Below are 19,002 nucleotides of genomic sequence, written 5' to 3' on the forward strand. Positions count from 1 at the left end.
CTAAAATTGGCATTTTAACTGTTAAATAAATTAGCAGGATTCCTCTGTCAGGAAGAAACCTATTTTTATTGTTAGTAATCTTCTTATTCTACTTCTACTTATTATTATCTCCCTAAAGTGCCCAATAACTCAAGATCTGAATGGTGGTAAATTTTAGAATTTGACACATCGATACTACAGGCCACAAGTAACTGCCACACCACAAATGGCCCACATGAGCCCATAGGTGGTGCTACAGGTCACGCCCAATGTCTAGGTGATTTTCCCTCAGCCCAATAAGTCCAAAATGTGTGAAAATTGGTATACATGTCTTATTTCTCACGGGCAACAAAAAAGCCATTGGAACCCATAAAATCCGCCATGATAGATTTTCCAGTACATTGAAAATTTGTCCAAAACGTCAAAACATCTTCTCATTGAACCGTAGGTCCGACTGACTTGAACTTTATACATATGTACTAGTGTACATTCTGTTGCCATAGTAACTGACGTTCGAATCATATTAGCTTGCTTTGTAGAACCTAAACGAAAGAAAATTCGCTCGTTGAGTTAAGCCTGCTGTAACTTATCCTCCTGTGGTTTTTATTAGGTGAAAGGTGACAGGTGTCGAAGTCCATTTTGGTAACTATTTCAGTATCTGTAAACAATACTGTGTGACTGATATTCACCATTACACTAACGTTTTAATGACAAACTGACGCACTAATTTGTTATGAAAGGAGACAACGTTGATTTTTGGGGGGGTGTTTTTTTTTTGTTTGTTTGTTTTTTGCGCAGTAATCTTACAAACCCAAAGCAGCTCTGAATTTTGCAGGACCTCGAGCTATTACAACGAGTCCTCGCAAAACCACGCGATATCATACGATATCTCCAAACTAGCCCGGTATCTCGTAGCAACCAGTCGAATGGGAAGACTTCAGTGTGAGTGTCGAGGGTCGCTTTAAACCGCGTTGTCTCTTTGTTGGATTCACAGCAGAAAGAAAATGCGGCTAAGATGGATCTTAGTCCTTTGCGCAGGATGGAGTTTAATGATCATGAAGGCGGAAGCGATAGAGCCAATCTCGACCAGCCTGGCTGTTGGCATTGCAGCCGCTATAACCGGGTTTCTAGCCCGCTATCCAAACATTCTGTACCACTTTCAGGAGTGCTGCAGACCAGAGTGGATCTCCTACAATAAAACAGGTGTGTAAGTTATCGGTCTAGTATGGGCACTTTGTTTATGTATGTACAGGAAGTCGTCTAGTATGACATCCTGGTTTTGGATGCCATAACTGCAAGTTTAAAAAAAAAATAAAAACATTTTTTTTTGCCTGATATCATGATATATATTTTAAAAAATATATGTTTTTTTTATTCGCAAAGACGTATTCAAGATATACATTTATCCGCTGTGATTAGGGAAAAGACATGTTAAGAATAACGTGTTGTTGTTTTTTTTTGTTTTGTTTTTTTACAAGCCGTTTTTGTCCTCACTTGTATCGTGAGATCCAAGCCTTGTCATAATTGAATATTTACTGGACAATTCTCCATTTCATTAATACACCCACATTTATTAATTCGTTCATTTGCTCAGCTCGCTCTGTGCGTCGCAGGAGAATCGCGTCACTGCCCTGTGGGGAGTTGTGTCGCATGAAAATGACGTGATTGCGCGGCTACGCGGAACTATTGGCTGTAGTTGGAGCCAATTCACGTTTCAAGCTGATTCCGTTTCCAAAACAGTCTTCATCTATGACTTGATTTAAAATGAAAACAACGGCCTCGTCGGTGTTGCACTTTATGTTGATAACGAGTGTTATTGTACATGCTTTTGAACCTATAACTACAACCATTGTGGCAGGAGCCGGCATAGCCGCTTTCGGAAACCATTTGTACAATTATATATTTGAGACTTGTAATCAACACTGGATCGGTTTCAACGCGACTGGTAAGCACAAACGAGCCAAATAGATCATGTAGTTTAATAATTGAGTGTATAAACATTATTATGGGTGGTTTTCCGATTGACTATCTTTAGCTAATTTATTATTTATTTATCTATATTTTTACTGTATAGTGTAGTTTCTGTTTCGATTTCCGAGTCGGTTTCCAATCTAGAAACTAATCAGGACAATACCTAAACTTCTATTCAATGTGTGCTTCATCTATATGCTTGATTTGCTCCTGATCTGGACATTAAATGTTATTTTTGTTAGATTATAGTGAGTAAAGGATGGATGTGAATGAAAGAGTGCATACTGACAAGTCAAAAGCTCTTGGTTTTCATGTGTTGTTTGATTTTCCTTAATCGTGGGACAAAATATGAAGGAATATCTGATTGGACTGTTTACGTTGGAGTCGAACAAATTTTTTTTTTCACAAATCATTTACCCAGTACACAAATCATTTACTGAGTACACGCGTAAGATGATTACATAAGTAGCTGAATCTTGAATAGCTTCTTATAGGATGTACAGTACATTCCATTGGGTGTAGCAGCCTGCAGCCATATTTCATACATTGTCCAGTCTATTTGGAACTTATCTACTGTTCATCATCACCTCCACATATAGTGTGTTGTTGCGTAATGGCCCGTAATTCTCTCGTTTTAAGGTCTTGAAGTGGATCTGCAGAGCAAGCTGATTGGCCAGCATGTAGCATCCCGTGTCATCCTCAAAGCTGTGACTGGCTTCATGAACAACGAAAACCCGAAGAAGCCCCTTGTCCTCTCGCTGCATGGCTGGACCGGCACAGGAAAAAACTTTGTCAGTCAGCTAATTGCCAAAAACATTTACCAACGTGGAATGACGAGCGGATTTGTGCACTTGTTCACTGCCACGGCACACTTCCCGCATGAAGCGGATCTGGACTCGTACAAGGTACTCCACAAGTTCAACCCATTAATCCTGACAAACAACACTTAAATCTGTAACCGTACCAAAAATGTTTTTAGGCACCGTCCAACTTTATGTGCTTGGCACAATCTCTCCGATAAACATGGGGAAAAAATTTGAGTTTGCCAGTTTATTAGATAGGTGTATATAGTGTCTAAATGCATCCTTTGGCATTTAGAACAGTAAGAATTGTAAGAACCAGGGCATAGTAACACACACACACACACACAATCATGTCAGTGTCATGGCTTTGTTGAGAGCAGTTCACCACCCAAAATAATATACACTGATTAGCCATAATATTAAAACCACTGACAGGCGACATGAACAACGTTGATTATCTTGTTACAATGGCTATATTGGGATATATTAGGCAGACAGTGAACAGTCAATTCTGCTGTGTTGGAAGCAGGGAAAATGGTCAAGCGTAAGGATCCGAGCGACTTTGACAAGGGCCGAATTGTGATGGCTAGACGGCTGGGTCAGAGCATCTCCAAAACAGCAGGTCTTGTGGGATGTTCCCAGTATGCGGTGGTTAATACCTACCAAAAGTAGTCCAAGGAAGGACAATCGATGAATCAGCGACAGGGTCATAGGTGCCAAAGGCTCATTGATGCATGTTGGGAGCGAAGGCTAGCCCGTCTGTTCCCGTGCTGACCCCTGTCCCACACCGAAAGCACCTACGATGCGCACGTGAGCATCAGAACCGGACCATGGAGCAACAGAAGAAGGTGGCCTGTCAGTGGTCTCTTTCAGCAGGATAACGCACCAAACACTGTTCAGGAACGGTTTGAGAAACATGACAAAGGGTTCCAGTTTAAATTCCCCAGATCAGATTTATGCAAATCCTTTACGTAAACGTCTCGGTGCACACCTTCAGAGGTCTTTTAGAGTTCATGCCTCGACTGTCTGAGCTGTTTTGGTGGCACAAGGAAGACCTACACAATATTAGGCAGGTGGTTTTAATGTTCTGGCTGACCGGCGTATACGGTTGCTATACGGAGTACGGGTGTGCTGACAGATTGTGTGTAGCAACAGATCAGTAACAGTATCCGTGCTTCTTCACGAAACAGCATGGCGTGCCACATACTGGCAATAATGTGTGAGAATATCGAGAACCCAAGGCTCTTCTCTCCGCATGAGTACATGCGTCGCTTTCCCATTAAAAAAAACTTGACCTGTGAACGTAGGAGGAGTTTCTCTGACGGTTATCACGTGGTGACTCGATGGAAACGAGTACTATTTGAAATTCAAATAAAGGAAATTTGAAATAGGTATATCTCATTTTAATGTCAAAATGCTTATAGTGCTTTTGTTCAATCCGATTCAGTTTTATTTGTATGACGCTTTTAACAATGGACATTGTCTCAGAGCAGCTTTACCTGCATGTTTACCTGCCATTATATCACTGCCGTCCAAATGAGACACGGGCTGTATTTAGGGAATAGAATGCCTACTACTGCAGTCTAATGTTTCTACTTCTTGTCACGTGTGTGTGTGTGTGTGTGTGTGTGTGTGTGTGTTTGTGTAGTCCCAACTGCAGCGGTGGATAAAGGGCAACGTGTCCGCCTGCCCACGCTCCATGTTCATATTCGACGAGATGGATAAGATGCACCCGGGCCTGATCGACAGCATCAAGCCCTACTTAGATTTTTACGAAACTCTAGACGGAGTCTCCTACCGCAAGGCCATCTTCATCTTTCTAAGGTCTCTAACGCCATCATCGTGTAGAAGAAATGATTTACTTTTGTTAGGTCACAAACGCTGGTGCTCATGCCATGCTAATCACACTGGCGTTTATTCGCCGAGCGGACGCGTTTATCCAAAGCGACTTACAGATGAGGAAATACAAGTAAAGCGAGATATCGAGCGGAGAACAATACAAGGAGTGCTACTGTACTAGATTTATAATTGAGTTCTAGAGAAGCGAAATGCACCGAGTAGAGGTGTAAGAGCCAGTGGGGTGGGTTAAGTGCTCACGGAAGAGCTGGGTCTTTAGCTGAAGAGAGATGTGAGAGATTCTGCGGTCCGGATTGAGGCCGGAAGTTCATTCCGCCACCGGTTTGAAGGTTCTGGAAAGGGATCTTGGGCCACACTGAGTAGGCACTACTAAGCGCCGGTTGTTAACCGATGGCAGATTCCGTTAGCGAACGTAAGCCTTCAGGAGAGTGTTGAGGTAGGGTCTGTCCCAGATAAAGTCTTTTACGTGAGCATCAAGGCCTTGAGTTTGATACGGGCGGATACAGGAAGCCAGTGGAGGGAGATGTGGACAGTGGTAGCTCCGTGGTTAGGACGGTGGACTCCTGATTGGAAGGTCGTGAGTTCAATTCCCAGCACTACCAACCTACCACTGTTGGGCCCTTGAGCAAGGCCCATCACCCTCAACTGCTCAGTTGTATAAAATGAAATAAAAAAAACTGTAAGTCGCTCTGGATAAGGATAAGCGTGTCTGTCAAATGCCATAAATGTAAGATGAAGCGGGGTGTGGCATGGGTCCTTTTGGGCCGGTTGAAGACGAGGCGCGCTAATGTCAACGCTATTACAAGTGCTGTAACACATTTTTAAATAAACGAAACATTTTAGCAAGACAATTTAATATAATGTTGTTGTTCAGACGGTATGAGTTTTGATGGGTTTGGGGGTTTTTTTTTTTCCTTTTAGTATTAAGCAATCGAGGCATCACAAACGACGCCATAAACGACATTTTATGGCATTTAAGCAGTATCTTTAACAGAGAGCACGAGCGAGTCTGACCCGCACAATGACACCATAAATTGTTTTATCAGGTTGTAATGTAGGAACATGGCGGCGTTCCTCTTCTTGCTTTGGTCCTTATTTGTAAAATACGTTCAGGTTTCATGTTTGTTATTTAGCATGAAAACATACAGTATCAGTACAGTATCTCACGGTTATCAGATTTTCGCTGTCAGAGTATTGTTTTGAGTACGTTATTGGACAAATATCAATATAACTACATCCCTATGTATGACCCATCAGAGATTAAGAATTGTTGCATAAAACTTAATTCATTTTTTAAAAAATAAAAATGAACTGTCATGAGCAGCATATTTGTGTCTCTATTCCATAGTAACGCCGGAGGTGAAAACATCGTGCAGGTGGCGCTGGATTTTTGGAAAGCAGGAAGGGATCGAGAAGAGATCGAGCTGAAGCATTTGGAGACGGCGCTGTCCCTGTCCGTTTTTAACAACAAGAATAGTACGTAGCGCGGGATTCCTGAGCGACCTAACAGAAAAACGTTGGTTCCGTCTTGTTAATCTCGATGAAGCCGTAATCATCCACGGCCAGGGGTGCCCGAGAGCAAAACTGGCTAAAAAATGTTTTTGTTTGAAAGGAATTAGGCTTTAGGAGGAGCAATACATATTAAAGAACGTGACACTTTCCCTGTTTGTGTTTCTCCAGGTGGTTTTTGGCACACTAGCCTAATAGACAAGAACATGGTGGACTTCTTCGTGCCATTCCTCCCCCTGGAGTACAAACACGTGGTGCAGTGCGGCCGAGCCGAGATGATCAGCAAGGGCCTGGAACCCAACGAGGAAGCTGTGGAGCAAATGGCGCGCGACATGAACTATTTCCCACGCAACGAGCGTGTCTTTTCCATGCAGGGCTGCAAGGTTATCTCCAGCAGGCTGGATTTCTACATCTAAACCGAAGGAAACTCAACGCCGCGTGTACGTCCTCTGAAGAACCGAGGCTCGGTTCGAGAGGGAACCGTATCCGCAGTATCCACGGAGGATACTCGCTTCATAAAATCCACCTGAACACTACTCTGATGTCACTCGTCACGTGTATGAGGAGGAAGCAGTATTTTTTTTTTATTGATTGAAATGGTTTCTATTACTTCTGTTTTTAACATGAATTAATGAAAAAACGATGCAGGCTTGACTCCTTGTTTTTTAAGGAGGATTCAGGTCTCGTTATCGATTCGGTGGCGGCATGAACGTGTTGAATCTTAAACGGTCATTTTTCATGACCCTATTTTGTGCATTGTCATGCACTCGTAATGAACGAAATACTTTTGTTTGGCATAATTATTATTATTTTTTTTATGTGTGTAAACAGAAAAAAAAACAGCTTAATGTCAAAATCCTATACGGTCTGCCAATTACACCCTTTTATCAAAATCATTTAAGAAATGTTTACATATTTTTTGCCATTGGTGTCCAGCTCACTGAATCGTTACGCTAGAGATTTTAAAATGTATTTCCCATTAAATTCTTATGAAACCGCAGCAGCCAGGAAGAAGCAGTCCTACCAACAAAGCGTCGTTTCCCAGACATCACTACAGGAAATGTTTATGCGTTGATGTGTTAACGCTCACAGTACTTCCACTTTATAATTATTATAATTATAATTCTAATCATGCTTCATGTTCCACATAAGAGGATGTCTTTCCAGCGGAGGAAATGGTCTGAAGATACGTATATGAATGTTTTTGTAGGTCTCAATGATGGTTTGACCGTCCACACTTTTGGTCTCGATTGTTTTTTGTTCATTTGCAGTTGCCCTGTGTCAAAAACGTTTCACGAATCTGATTACTTTCACTAAACCTGATAAACTTGATCTTACTCTTTACTGGTGTTCATGAGCTCTATCTCGTCTTGCGATTTACCGCTCGAATCCTCGCTGCCGTATTAGGGACCACTTTGCGGTAACTGTAACCGCTTGACGCGAGTCAGAGTCGCGTCCCCGCCCCTCACAGGGCGCCATAGAGACCGCCCACTTTTTAGCACGTACTTGCTCCTCGGTTATAATTTAGCAGATCCACCTAGTACGTACAACCAACAGGGCCATGAGAATCTCCTGGGTACCTTCTTGTGTGCCTGCATGCTGAGCTTTTCCAATAAAGTCAAAAAGTGGTGCATGACAGTATTTGCAATAAGCAAAGTTTACTTGGCATTTTAACCGGGGTGTGTAGACTTTTTTTTATATCCACTGTATCAGTATATACAGAACTGTTTCTAGTGTTTCATTGCTTATGTTGACCTCTGAATTACAGTACTCTACAATTGTCAGGTCATAGCTTTGAACAGATGTATGAATCCCACAAGGTAGAACTTTAATTTGAAAAGATCTTTAATACAATCCACGTGTTCCTCTGCACGAGCATAGCCAAGTTTAGTGTTTTCCATGTTCTAACACGCCACTGGTAAGAAGAGCTGCTCAGCTGCGTTAGATCAGGAAAAAGTCACTAATTTGGTTTAGTTTAATTTCCGTCCAGGACTGCACCCCTGACTCTTTTGTGAGCCAGTCAAGGTTGATTTTCCTGCCATATCCTCCTGCGTTTTGGAAGAAAATGTCAATAATTCAATGCCATTGTGGTCCAAAGCTGCACGTACAGCGCACAGTTCGTCAATTCCATTACACCAACAGCACGGCGTTAATGCAGCCATCGTTTTCTGGGTTATTGGTCACCTGTGCATATTTACCTGCAAAAAAAAAAAAAGTGAGAAATATTACAAAACACGTGGATAGTATGATATTCTATTATAATTTCATCAAGATAAAGAAACTTTCTACCATAAACTAGGGCCACATGAATAATTCCCTGTTTGAAACACTATCCTGAATAATCTATACAGGAACAGATGTTCATTATTATACAAATAGAATACAAATCACCTGAAAAGCTCTTCTGCGGGATGCTACCTCATTAAATATAAATACAAAAGATGAGATGGTTTCACGTATAAATAGGTTTTGTTTTCTAGCTGAATTTTGGGCATGATTTCAACTAGACTTTTCTGTGAAACAAAAATCACTCACCCCAGATGACCTTGCCACCCTGTGTGACCAGACCGAGCTCACTGATGTTGACCTCGATGACTGTTCCCTTGGTGATGACCCCAAGTGTGGTGTAGAGGGGAGAGGAGGGGTTCTTCTTCACACCCAGGATGGGCAGGCAGAATGTAGCCTTCAGCTCTGGGTGAGTTACGTGTGCCTTCTTAAACCTTAGACCCTGTGAGAAGATGGAAACAGAACAGCAGAAGTAGGCTGAGAAAAATGTTAGCAGTGATGCACGAGAACATTCAAATAAAGTTAGGGTTAGAATTTAACATGGCCAATAATTATACTATTACAATTAAACTAGCCAAAAGATCAAAAGTATAACTCTACACAAGTGTGTGTGTGTGTGTCTTACCATCGGCCTGATGAAGCGCTCGTATTTTGGTGGTTTGCGTGTAAAGCCATCTCCAACGAAGCACACTTTGGTCACCATTCTCTTCCAGGCTTTCTTTTGCCTCTTTCCGGTTCGGATCACCTTCAGAACCTCCGTCTCACCCTGAGCACGCACTTTGGGAAGAGGGACCTCCCACTTTCCCTACAAACAAACAACACAAATATGTTGTCGTGAACAGACCACACGCTGCAAAAACAAAACTATAATAGCAACACTGAACCCAAGAGATAAACTCATTGTATGACACGGGCCTGTTTTAACCATGTCTTTCTAGACAACAAACATAAGGAGCATGCTGTTTTATCTATACCAGTACAGCACAACACAGCCATTTCAGCTATACGCATCTCAGCATACTGCCTTACTACTTACTACAATTCCACCTAATTAACCCAACTGACAGCCCCTGATTGGACAGTGTGTCATTTTACAACACGTGATTGGATAGAACTTACAGCTTTCTCCTTCCTCTTCTGTTTGATCATGTTAGACAGAACTTTGGCACGAGACTGGCCCTCTCTGTCCAGCAGATAAGCTGGAACTGCTCCTTCTGGTGTCTTGTCATCGTCTTTCTGTTTGGTTCTTCTTTGTTGGTGCATCTTAATTCTGCAGGCAAAACATAACGCGAATGTTATCCATGATCAGTTTTGCTCAAATCATTTTCATATTCATGCATCGCGAGTTTTCAGTACACCGTTCTGCTTTTGACAAACTCCGTATTGTAAAAAAAACAAAACAAAAACAAACATTCATGGCTACGTGTGCGTTAGGCTGAGTTCACACTACACGACTTGCTCTCTTGTCATCAGGAGTCATGAAGTTGTTGTGGTGTTCGCACTACGTGATTGCTCGGCGTCAGATTCCCCGAGATGTTTTTTTAAACAGTATCAAAGGAGTTCCCACCTACACTGGACTCTTATCGGAATATTTCGCTCCAAGTCATAAATAAAACGTTCGCTTTCTAACGAAAGACGTGAACACGTTGGCACGATTATATTTTTGTCTACGGCACCGATTTCAAACATTTAATCACACACCTTCAGGTCAAAAGGTTTTTAAAATCATGAGAAACATTTCAGTCGAGTGTCCGCAAACTTTCGATGGGTAGCGTATGTATGTATATATATTTCCTCACACAGCTGATTAAAGAATCGTGATCTCGACTCTAAGCCAAAAACATCCCGTTTCTTATTTCAGTAAGAATCGCGTAAAGCACGACACCGCAAACTCTCCACGGCACTGAAGCATGAAACGTTTCTTTTTTGGCTGATACTTGGAATCGAAGACGCCTCACGCATGTATACTCACGTTTTCTTCATCTGGATCTTCTCAGCATGCCTCTGTTTGTTGTACAGTTTGGCTTTCAGACCGATGAGCTTCTTGGCTTTGTGGGAGCGCTCATGCGCCTCACGGCTCTCCTTCTTGCGCTTCCTCTCATGGTGGTCGAGCCGGTAACCGTGGCGCTTACGGTGCAGCTCAATGTGCTCGTTCTGCGGCTGTGGAAAACATGACAGACAAGTCAGATACATTCCGAGGATGGGAAAAATAAACAATAAATACTTATTATCTTAAACCTGTGAGAAATTCCCACTGCATTGCATCCCACTGAGAATGGGACACAGCAAGGACTTAGAGACATCTTCCGGCAAACTGTTCCTCCCAGTTAATATTTAATACAGAATTGCACATGTGTAATGCATCATTTATTTACTGTTTTATTAGCGGGGAAAATGTCACGTGTACACAATACTGCGTGCTTAAGTCACAGATCACGTGACAGGTTCAGGACCTGAACCTGTTCACTAATCATCAACTGTTTTAACTGCTGCCTGAATCTAGCACTAACTTACTTCATACAAACTTCAAAAAGCACTGAAAGTAGTTGTTTTTATTTATTTTATTTTTTTTATTTGTATTTCCGCACTCCACCCGAGTGTAAAAAAGTTTACACACCCTTAGGACAAAATGACACTGAAAAAAAGCTTAAATAAACCACAAAAAGTGTCACAGATGTTCCGTCATTATAGCGAAAATAGTCAAAAGGTGTATGTTAAGATATTAACCGTGCAAACACAAATATATATGGTATAAACAGTCGATAATAACTTGATTTAGCTCGCTAGCTTCAACGCAACGCCACCGTATGCGCGTGCCAACCTTCAGCCAACAAATTAGCTTCAATTCTTCTTGGAATTCACAGCTTAAAAGACAGAATATGACTTCTTACCATGTTGTTTGTGGATGTTTACGTATTCAAAAAGAGGTACAAATGTTGCGTGGACGGTTTCCTGTGGTTAAACAGTCGTTACAGAGTCTTATTCGAGCCGTTTGGGTTTCTGATGTTATTTTCCCCAAAGCTCGTGCTTGAAAGGAAGTGCAACATCTAAAAGCGTCCGTCTCTACCATAAACAGGACCCATCCTGTCATGATTTAAAAAAAAAGGCGTGAACATGTCTGTGATTTTATACGATGATTATTGTGTTGATATGTTAAACATCACAACAAGCTTTGATTTTATTTTGGCTTTTTAAATATATATATAATAATTTTAATTTTTTTTTTTTTGCTGGAGCAGTTTTCTCTCCGGAACCAAATATCACACCGTTGTTCTCTAACGTAACATTTGGCTAAGACACACGTGTGGAGCATGGAAGCTTCGACGTCAAAGAAAAATAAACGCTTTTCTGGAGAGGTTTGTACGCGTGTCGTTTCTCGTGCAGAGATACGGTTGATTTAGGGTTTAATATTAGTCACACGTTAACACTCTTTCACATTTCGGACATGGTCTTCGTGGTGTAAACATGTTTTGGGAAAGCAAAAGTGTAACATGAGGGCTGAATCCCAAATAATCCCTTATTACCTACGCGCGTGCACTTCATTGTGGATGAAATATTCGACTTCGCACCCTTTGTAGTGCATTATAGTGTCCTATAGGAAGCCATTTGGACATTATCGTCTTTATTCGTCTCTATATAAGGCCATTATTTAGGGCACAGGTTCCCGGTCCTGGACTACCCCCTGCAATGCACAATTTAGTGTCTTCCCAGCTTTAACACACTCATAAAGGACTGTTAATTAGCTTAGTATTTTGAATGAGGTGTGTTGGGAGCAGGGAAAACACTAAAAATATGCAGGACAGGGAGTATTTCAGGACCAGGGATGTTAAAAAGCTGCTACATGGTATGAAGTAACAGGATGTCTGTTACGCCTTATGTAGTGCACAATATGGAGGAATTCAGTATTTGTACGTTCCGAACAGAAGTCATGGTGTTTTTGTCTAACGTCGTATCGTGTCCTTTAATTTCAGGGCGAAGAAAAAGTCAACTGGAAAAAATGGAAAGCAGAAAGTAGGTAACACTTTGGTACACCTCATGATTTTGAGTGTTCGCTAATAAGAGTGAAAACACTTGGACGGGTCTACATTTATTTGTAATTTAGATGATCGTATCGTCTGCGAAAGTAAAGAAGTCAGAAAGGTTGCTTGGTTCCGCTTCGCGTTTGTACCAAGCTGAAACAGAGATGCTACGTCATGCGAGCCTGTGCTTGGCGTTGCAGATGATATGATGCATGTTGTCTATTTCACACACAGAGAACGAACAGAAGAAGAGATGGAAAGAGGCCAAGCTGATGCAGCAGCTGGAGAAACAAAAGCAGACCAAGGAGGAAGAGTTGAAGCAACAGCAATCTCAGGAAGAGGAGAAAGAGAAGGCTGAAGGTTTGTATTGGACGCCTCTTGGTAAAAATGAACTTGGAATGTTCTAGTGGGTTGTTTTTCAACCTCTGTATTTTACAGGTGCTTTTCCCTTGTGCTCGTTCCCCCGACGATGGTATGCATGACCAAAGCGGTTTATTCTGATCCACAACACACGATGCCATTTGTAGTTGTAATGACGCTTGGTGAAGTTCTGGCACCGCATTTTGTGAGATGCTCTTAGGAACGGCTTCTTTTTTGCAACAGCTTATCGGTCGATGAATCTCTGTCCACAACAGAGCAAGACGTTTTTTGGCAGGAAAGCAAGCGGAGGTCTATAAATGCTCACTCATTTCTACTATAATAATGTTCCTCTGGGTATAAGCCCAACAGAAAAATCTTAGGATCCAGTAAAATTTGTTTTGAAATAATCTTCTCAGTTATGACCCTTAGCTCCTCCCAGAATAATACGATTTTTCTGCATCGCCAAATACAGTGAAGCAGAGTTCCTCTAGCGTCCATAATGGTTACACAATTTTATCGTCGATTCTAACGATTAAATTCTAGTGCTTTTGATTTGGTCCGTTTCTCTGACTCCTCCTCAGGTCGTGTGTACACAGTAAGTGTTGCTCTGCCAGGCTCGGTGTTGGATAACGCACAGTCACCCGAACTCCGCACTTACCTGGCTGGACAGATTGCTCGTGCCTGCGCCGTCTTCTGCGTGGACGAGGTGGTCGTGTTTGATGAGCAGGGAGAAGACAGCAAGTGAGTCACTGACGTAATGACGGTGTGTCTCGTATGAAGCCACGTCTGTGCTTCCTATGAGTTATTACCTTTCTAGATCTGCGGTCCCGAAACAAGGCCAGTTCGTTTGTTTTCGCTGTAGACTGAAGACATTTGAATTTGAAATGAATCTGAGAAGAGATTTTAGAATTTCGGGTGTTATTTCCTGCTGTTTATATGTGGATGTGTTAACCATCGTAGCACATGGCACATTCTAAAGTAAAAAAGACAGGGGAACATCCTCCGAGTGTGGTGATTCCGTCATTTTTGCCAGGGGTTGTAATTCAACAAAACTGTGCTTATTGATAACTGAATAATAAAAATAAAACCAGTCTGTACGCTTTTATACTCGTCTGATCAAACCCAAAGTGCAATTTTTTTAACTTGTTTTATGTTGTGGGATTTTAGGAGAACTGTCGCAGGAGAGTTTACAGGAGTTGGGAAGAGAGGTGAAGCATGTGTTCAGCTGGCCAGGATCCTGCAGTTCCTGGAATGTCCACAGTGAGCGCTGTTTCCTCACAGTAACACACCCAATACATTCCTGTAGGCATGCTGTTCTTTACTCAGTGTAAATGTATCTTTTATTATGTGTAGATATTTGCGGAAGGCGTTCTTCCCCATACACCATGACCTGCAGTTTGCTGGTAGGTGCTGCACTGCTTTCCTCTCCATGTTAAAGAGCGTTATTACCGTGTGTTATATGAGTATAGATTTTTTTTTTGTGTGTGTGTGTGTTTCAGGTCTGTTGAACCCTCTGGACAGCCCACATCACATGCGTATTGACCAGGAGGCAAAATTTAGAGAGGGCGTGGTTTTGGATCGACCATGTAAAGCGGGAAAAGGATCTTTTGTCAACTGCGGGATGAGAAAGGTGAGTGTGTGGGTGTGATGAGCACAGATAATGTAAAAAATGTAAATACTTTTTTGTGAATAACATTTTTATTGGTTTCCCATAAACAATAACAACCAATAGCGACAGCAACACAAACACAAGCGGAAAAAACGAGGGGGGGTACGTACAAGACACGTAATTTAAGTTTCAGATACGAAACAAATTAAGTCAGAGACACACTAACACACCATCCATCACTGTGCAATGTTTCTGACCTAGTGAACTGTCCGGTTCTGAATCGTACACAGTTTGGCCTGATGAAGAGCATGTTCAGCGTGTCCAAAAAAATAAGAACGCCAGCTTGATAAAAAGGGAAATATCCGGTTCAAACCACCCTTTCAGAACTGACCTCTTTGCAGCTGTCAAAGCTGCTAATAAGCACCTTTTTTTGGTGGAAGTTAAGAGTAATATTAGAATCATCTCCTAATAAAAGCAGACCCAGGCATACAGGAATATCCACCATGAAAATTCAGAGAGTTGCTCAACGAACTCTCGTTTTTCTACAGTGTAAGTGGTTGTAGTCTGGTGCTGTAGACTAAAGCTGTGCAGATCGTTTATTGTACAGAAGCCTTACAGTCGGTTTCCTGTTTTCAGGATGTTCAGATAGATAAGCAACTTCAGCCTGGTCTGAGGGTGACTGTACGACTTAATAAAAACCGAAACACAGGTAAATGCGCACACACACACACACCAGAACACATGTACGTAAATTATTTTACGACTATTATGTACAACACAACTGTCTGTATGTATTATACATTTTCTTACTCATACAGTTATGTACATAAATATTTGGACATTGACAATATTATTTTAGCTGCGTACCACAGTATACTGTAATTGAAATTAAACTATGAAGACTTTCGGCTTTACTTTGAGGATATTCACATCGAAGTCAGATGAATGGTGTAGGAATTACAGCACGTCGTACGTGTCCCCGAGCATTTTTCAACGGACCCAGAAGTAATTGGACAATTGGCTGCTCAGCTGTTCCACAGCCATGTGTGTGTTACTCCCTCATTATTTCACGTGCATGTAAGCAGATAAGCGGTCCAGAGCTGATTTCACGTGAGGCATTTGCGTTTGGAATCTGTCGCCGTTCACTCTCCGTGTGAAGCTCGAAGGGGCGTTCCAGCCAGTGAAGCAAGTCATCGTTAGGCTGAAAAATCAAAACTGACCCACCAGAGAAGAACGCGAAAACATCGGTACATTCTTAATAAGAAAGAAAAGACCGGTGAGCTCAGGAACACCAAAGGGTGTGGTAGATGACAGAATTTTTCCCTGGTGAAGGAAAAACCCCTTCACAACAGTTGGCCAGATCAAGAACACCCTCCAGGAGGTATCTCCGTCCACTTCAGCACTCAAGAGAAGACGTCACCAGAGTAAATACGGAGGGTTTACCGCAAGATGTATCAAATTCGAGTCTGAGACGAAGAGCAGCTTGTAGCAGAATCTTGGGAAGAGAAGAATATGGAGAACAGAAGGAACTCCTTACGATCCGACGGTCATGTATGGCCGCCGATGGAACGGATTCCCTTGTATCTATTGATATGACCGCTAACAAAAAGTAGCAGAATGTATTCTGAAGAGTATAGGGCTATACGATCTGCTCAGATTCAACCAAATACTTCAAATCGTTAACGGCGCCCAATAGTGCAGATGGACAATGAACCAAAACGTACTTTGAAATCAGCCTAAAACTTTTTTTTTTTTTCCCTTTTTCTTTTCCCTTTTTCTTTTTGCAACGGCCAAGTCAGTCACCTGACCTGAGTCGAGGTGAGCGTGCATTTTACTTGCTGAAGTCAAAACCGCAGGAACAGACATCACAAAACCAAGCAGGAACTGAAGATAAACAAAACAAAGCCTTTTGCAGGATATGAAACCCAGCGTCTGATGTCTGTGGGTTCCAGATTCAGATGAAGTAATAAAATTGTTTGTCCACTTACCATTGGTCCCTTTAAGGGGTTTGGGGGGGTCATCTTCGGGGTATATTATTAAAAAGTGCTGTAATTCCGACACTCTTCACCGTTCGGATTTGTAAATGGAAGCTGAAACTCTGCGCTCGTGTTCATTCTTTGATTTCAACTCTAATTAATGTACAACTCCTGGTAACGTGTCTTGTTGGATGTAGACGTGGAACTACATACAGAATGTCTTTGAGAGAAGCGTTGGAATGTTTGGTTAAACATTCAAGGCAACGCAGAGTGCTCAGTGTGTCTGGACTTTGTGTTTGGCATGCAGAGAGCAGGCTGTATAAAGGAGTGGTCGTGGCTCCTCATGTACCCAGGACAGAAGGTGGGATGTACTGGGGCTACAGCGTACGTCTTGCTTCCTGCCTCAGTGAGTAACACATTTTAAAAAAAATAAAAATCAGAGTTAGCTCTTTATAACCGTGTTCCTATTTAACTAGCGTAATAAGACCGTGGAATTGTGTGTTCTCTAGGTGCTGTAATGACTGAGTGTCCATTTAAAGATGGCTATGATCTGACTATTGGGACATCAGAAAAGGGCAGCGATGTGGACGAGACCACTCTCCCTCCATTCAGGTGTGAAAGAGCTTTGAGCGTTGTGACGACCGAAGTTTAGTCGGTCGTTCTTTTGTAGTTTACGTCGTCAGACTTCATGGGTATCGTTTCACGTGCAAGGCACTACTGGTTTATTTATTTATTTATTATTATCGGCATCTGCTGATTCTTTTATGACCAGTTTAAACTGGTAACGCCACGATTTCTTCATCCAGATCACATACGCGTCTTCTCCTGAGGTCTACTAAGGCTACTGCATGCTTGAACGGGTAGAGAACAGTGTACCAGGAATGGATCAACAAAATGAGTTGACCTGGATTTAATATGGCAGCTGCCAAAAACGGAGTAACACGTGGCCTTTGGCTATTTGCTGAGATTACTCGGGCTACTGCACGCGCGTGCTTCTCCATAACTAATGGAGAAAAGGTTCCCGTATCCGCACGTGTGTCACCAACAAGGCATTAGGCTCTTCACTGAGAGAGGCAGAGCTGCGTAATACCACAGACATGTTGAACACTGCCAGTTGTAAGCAATTGCACTGGTTTACTTGTACTGTCTCCGGTGCCACACACACACACACACACACACACACCATAGCACCCTAATGTAGTCTAGAAATGTTGTTGTGCCTAGTTACAGTTGCTAAGCTAGAACTGTTCATTTGCTGTTCGGGGGAGGGGTTTGGAAAGGTTTGATCGGATAAAAGTGTCAGTCAAATGAAGAAATGTAAACCTTGTCATCGCTCTCTCTCTCTTTTCTCAGGCATATGTTAGTGGTGTTTGGTGGGCTTCAGGGTCTGGAAGCAAGCGTCGATGCTGACACAAACCTGGATGTAAGTGACCCCAGTGTGCTCTTTGACCTCTATCTGAACACCTGTCCTGGCCAGGGCAGCCGCACCATCCGCACCGAGGTGAGAGACAGTGCAAGTGATGTATTCTAAAATAACCACGTTGAATTGAACAAGTAACATGTCTGCGTTCTGGGTTTAATCACTTCCTTCTTCGTCGTCGTCTTCGTCTACATTTTTTCTCTACAGGAGGCCATATTGATCTCCCTGTCATCATTACGACAAAAAATTGCCACTGCCGTATCTGACCAGGCTAAACGGTGATGGCAGGAAGCGTCATCAGACGACGGAAAGATGATGTTGTGCGACCAAAAAAGCAGAACCTGTAAGGGGAGAGAATATTTCGTCTACAAAGGTGTTTTAAACCCAGCCACTGGACTTGCGGAATATACCGGACTGTTACTCTTGCACCTTTTTATTCTGTAATATTTCTAATATTGTTTTGTAATTCCACACACACACACACACACACACAAAACATTGCTAATACAATTTAATAACAAACAAACAAACAAAAAAAGACAGAGGCCTGTGGTGGTGTTGTTTTTTAAAGATATATATATATATAATGCTTTAAACCATTCAAAGTACAGAACATTCATGAAGACACAAGAACATAATTTAGTGCAGACATCAAAAAACAGTGTTAGATTTATTACTATTGGATCATTTTACATTCTTCATATCATTCCTGTCACCCGAACTCTACTCCCATGCCATGCAATTGGCCAGGTATGTTATTGTTCAAACATCCAATCAAAAACGGGGTGTGTAAGAGTAGGGAAAGCTGTAATTGGTTCAGCGTTATGGCACGCCAGTAGTGGATTTAAAAGACAACTCCGGCATATTTTTAACGTAATCTCTATCTGTACTGTATGTACAACTAACCGAGACGCGGAGAAAGGGGTTTTATAGTGTGTGAAATAGAGACTCGCGGAGGAGCCGATGTGCAAATATGGAGAACCTCAGCTATAGTTCTAGTGCAAATCGGAGTCTGATCGGTTGAGCAGGGAAGTGTATGTGCTAGGGTTGGGGTCGGGACATGACGCAAACGATCCTCAAGCCACGCTTATAGAATAGCAAAAATAGATCCACAAATGTTACTCGAGTATAACGAACACAACGATTCTTCTTTATGGCGTCCAGTATTTTGTGTCTGCAGTGCAAGACTTTCTTCTTTGCTCTTTTTCTGTAC

The 19,002-nt window shown here is 42.1% G+C and overlaps 3 protein-coding genes across 5 annotated transcripts; 2 read left to right on the top strand and 1 right to left on the bottom strand.

Moving 5' to 3' along the window:
- Nucleotides 1–471: 471 nt before the first annotated feature.
- Nucleotides 472–7,451, top strand: tor1 (torsin family 1). 2 transcript variants are annotated; one of them, XM_053647979.1, is made up of 6 exons: nucleotides 472–621; nucleotides 974–1,182; nucleotides 2,590–2,855; nucleotides 4,402–4,577; nucleotides 5,959–6,086; nucleotides 6,291–7,451. In XM_053647979.1, exons 2-6 carry the CDS (start codon nucleotides 984–986, stop codon nucleotides 6,533–6,535), a joined length of 1,014 nt encoding a protein of 337 aa, XP_053503954.1. In that variant the 5' UTR covers nucleotides 472–621; nucleotides 974–983; the 3' UTR covers nucleotides 6,536–7,451. The 2 variants fall into 2 exon arrangements, with proteins under 2 accessions (XP_053503954.1, XP_053503955.1); XM_053647980.1 differs by lacking the exons at nucleotides 472–621; nucleotides 974–1,182 and adding an exon at nucleotides 1,301–1,924.
- A 495-nt stretch (nucleotides 7,452–7,946) lies between these two features.
- On the bottom strand, nucleotides 7,947–11,453 carry nsa2 (NSA2 ribosome biogenesis homolog (S. cerevisiae)). Its single transcript, XM_053647983.1, has 6 exons — nucleotides 11,297–11,453; nucleotides 10,378–10,565; nucleotides 9,525–9,675; nucleotides 9,031–9,210; nucleotides 8,655–8,847; nucleotides 7,947–8,317 (listed from the first exon to the last, which is right to left on the bottom strand). Exons 1-6 carry the CDS (start codon nucleotides 11,297–11,299, stop codon nucleotides 8,250–8,252), a joined length of 783 nt encoding a protein of 260 aa, XP_053503958.1. The 5' UTR covers nucleotides 11,300–11,453; the 3' UTR covers nucleotides 7,947–8,249.
- A 243-nt stretch (nucleotides 11,454–11,696) lies between these two features.
- Nucleotides 11,697–18,971, top strand: spout1 (SPOUT domain containing methyltransferase 1). 2 transcript variants are annotated; one of them, XR_008388338.1, is made up of 12 exons: nucleotides 11,697–11,761; nucleotides 12,377–12,416; nucleotides 12,659–12,784; nucleotides 13,366–13,525; nucleotides 13,952–14,044; nucleotides 14,138–14,187; nucleotides 14,284–14,414; nucleotides 15,030–15,102; nucleotides 16,677–16,775; nucleotides 16,879–16,981; nucleotides 17,176–17,485; nucleotides 17,723–17,855. XR_008388338.1 is itself a non-coding variant. In XM_053647974.1 (12 exons), exons 1-12 carry the CDS (start codon nucleotides 11,717–11,719, stop codon nucleotides 18,069–18,071), a joined length of 1,143 nt encoding a protein of 380 aa, XP_053503949.1. In that variant the 5' UTR covers nucleotides 11,697–11,716; the 3' UTR covers nucleotides 18,072–18,971. The 2 variants fall into 2 exon arrangements, 1 of the variants encoding a protein (XP_053503949.1); XM_053647974.1 differs by lacking the exon at nucleotides 17,176–17,485 and adding an exon at nucleotides 17,997–18,971 and having other exon boundaries at nucleotides 17,723–17,870.
- Nucleotides 18,972–19,002: the final 31 nt, after the last annotated feature.

Source organism: Ictalurus furcatus, chromosome 18 (genome assembly GCF_023375685.1).
Source record: "Ictalurus furcatus strain D&B chromosome 18, Billie_1.0, whole genome shotgun sequence".
NCBI lineage: Eukaryota > Metazoa > Chordata > Actinopteri > Siluriformes > Ictaluridae > Ictalurus > Ictalurus furcatus.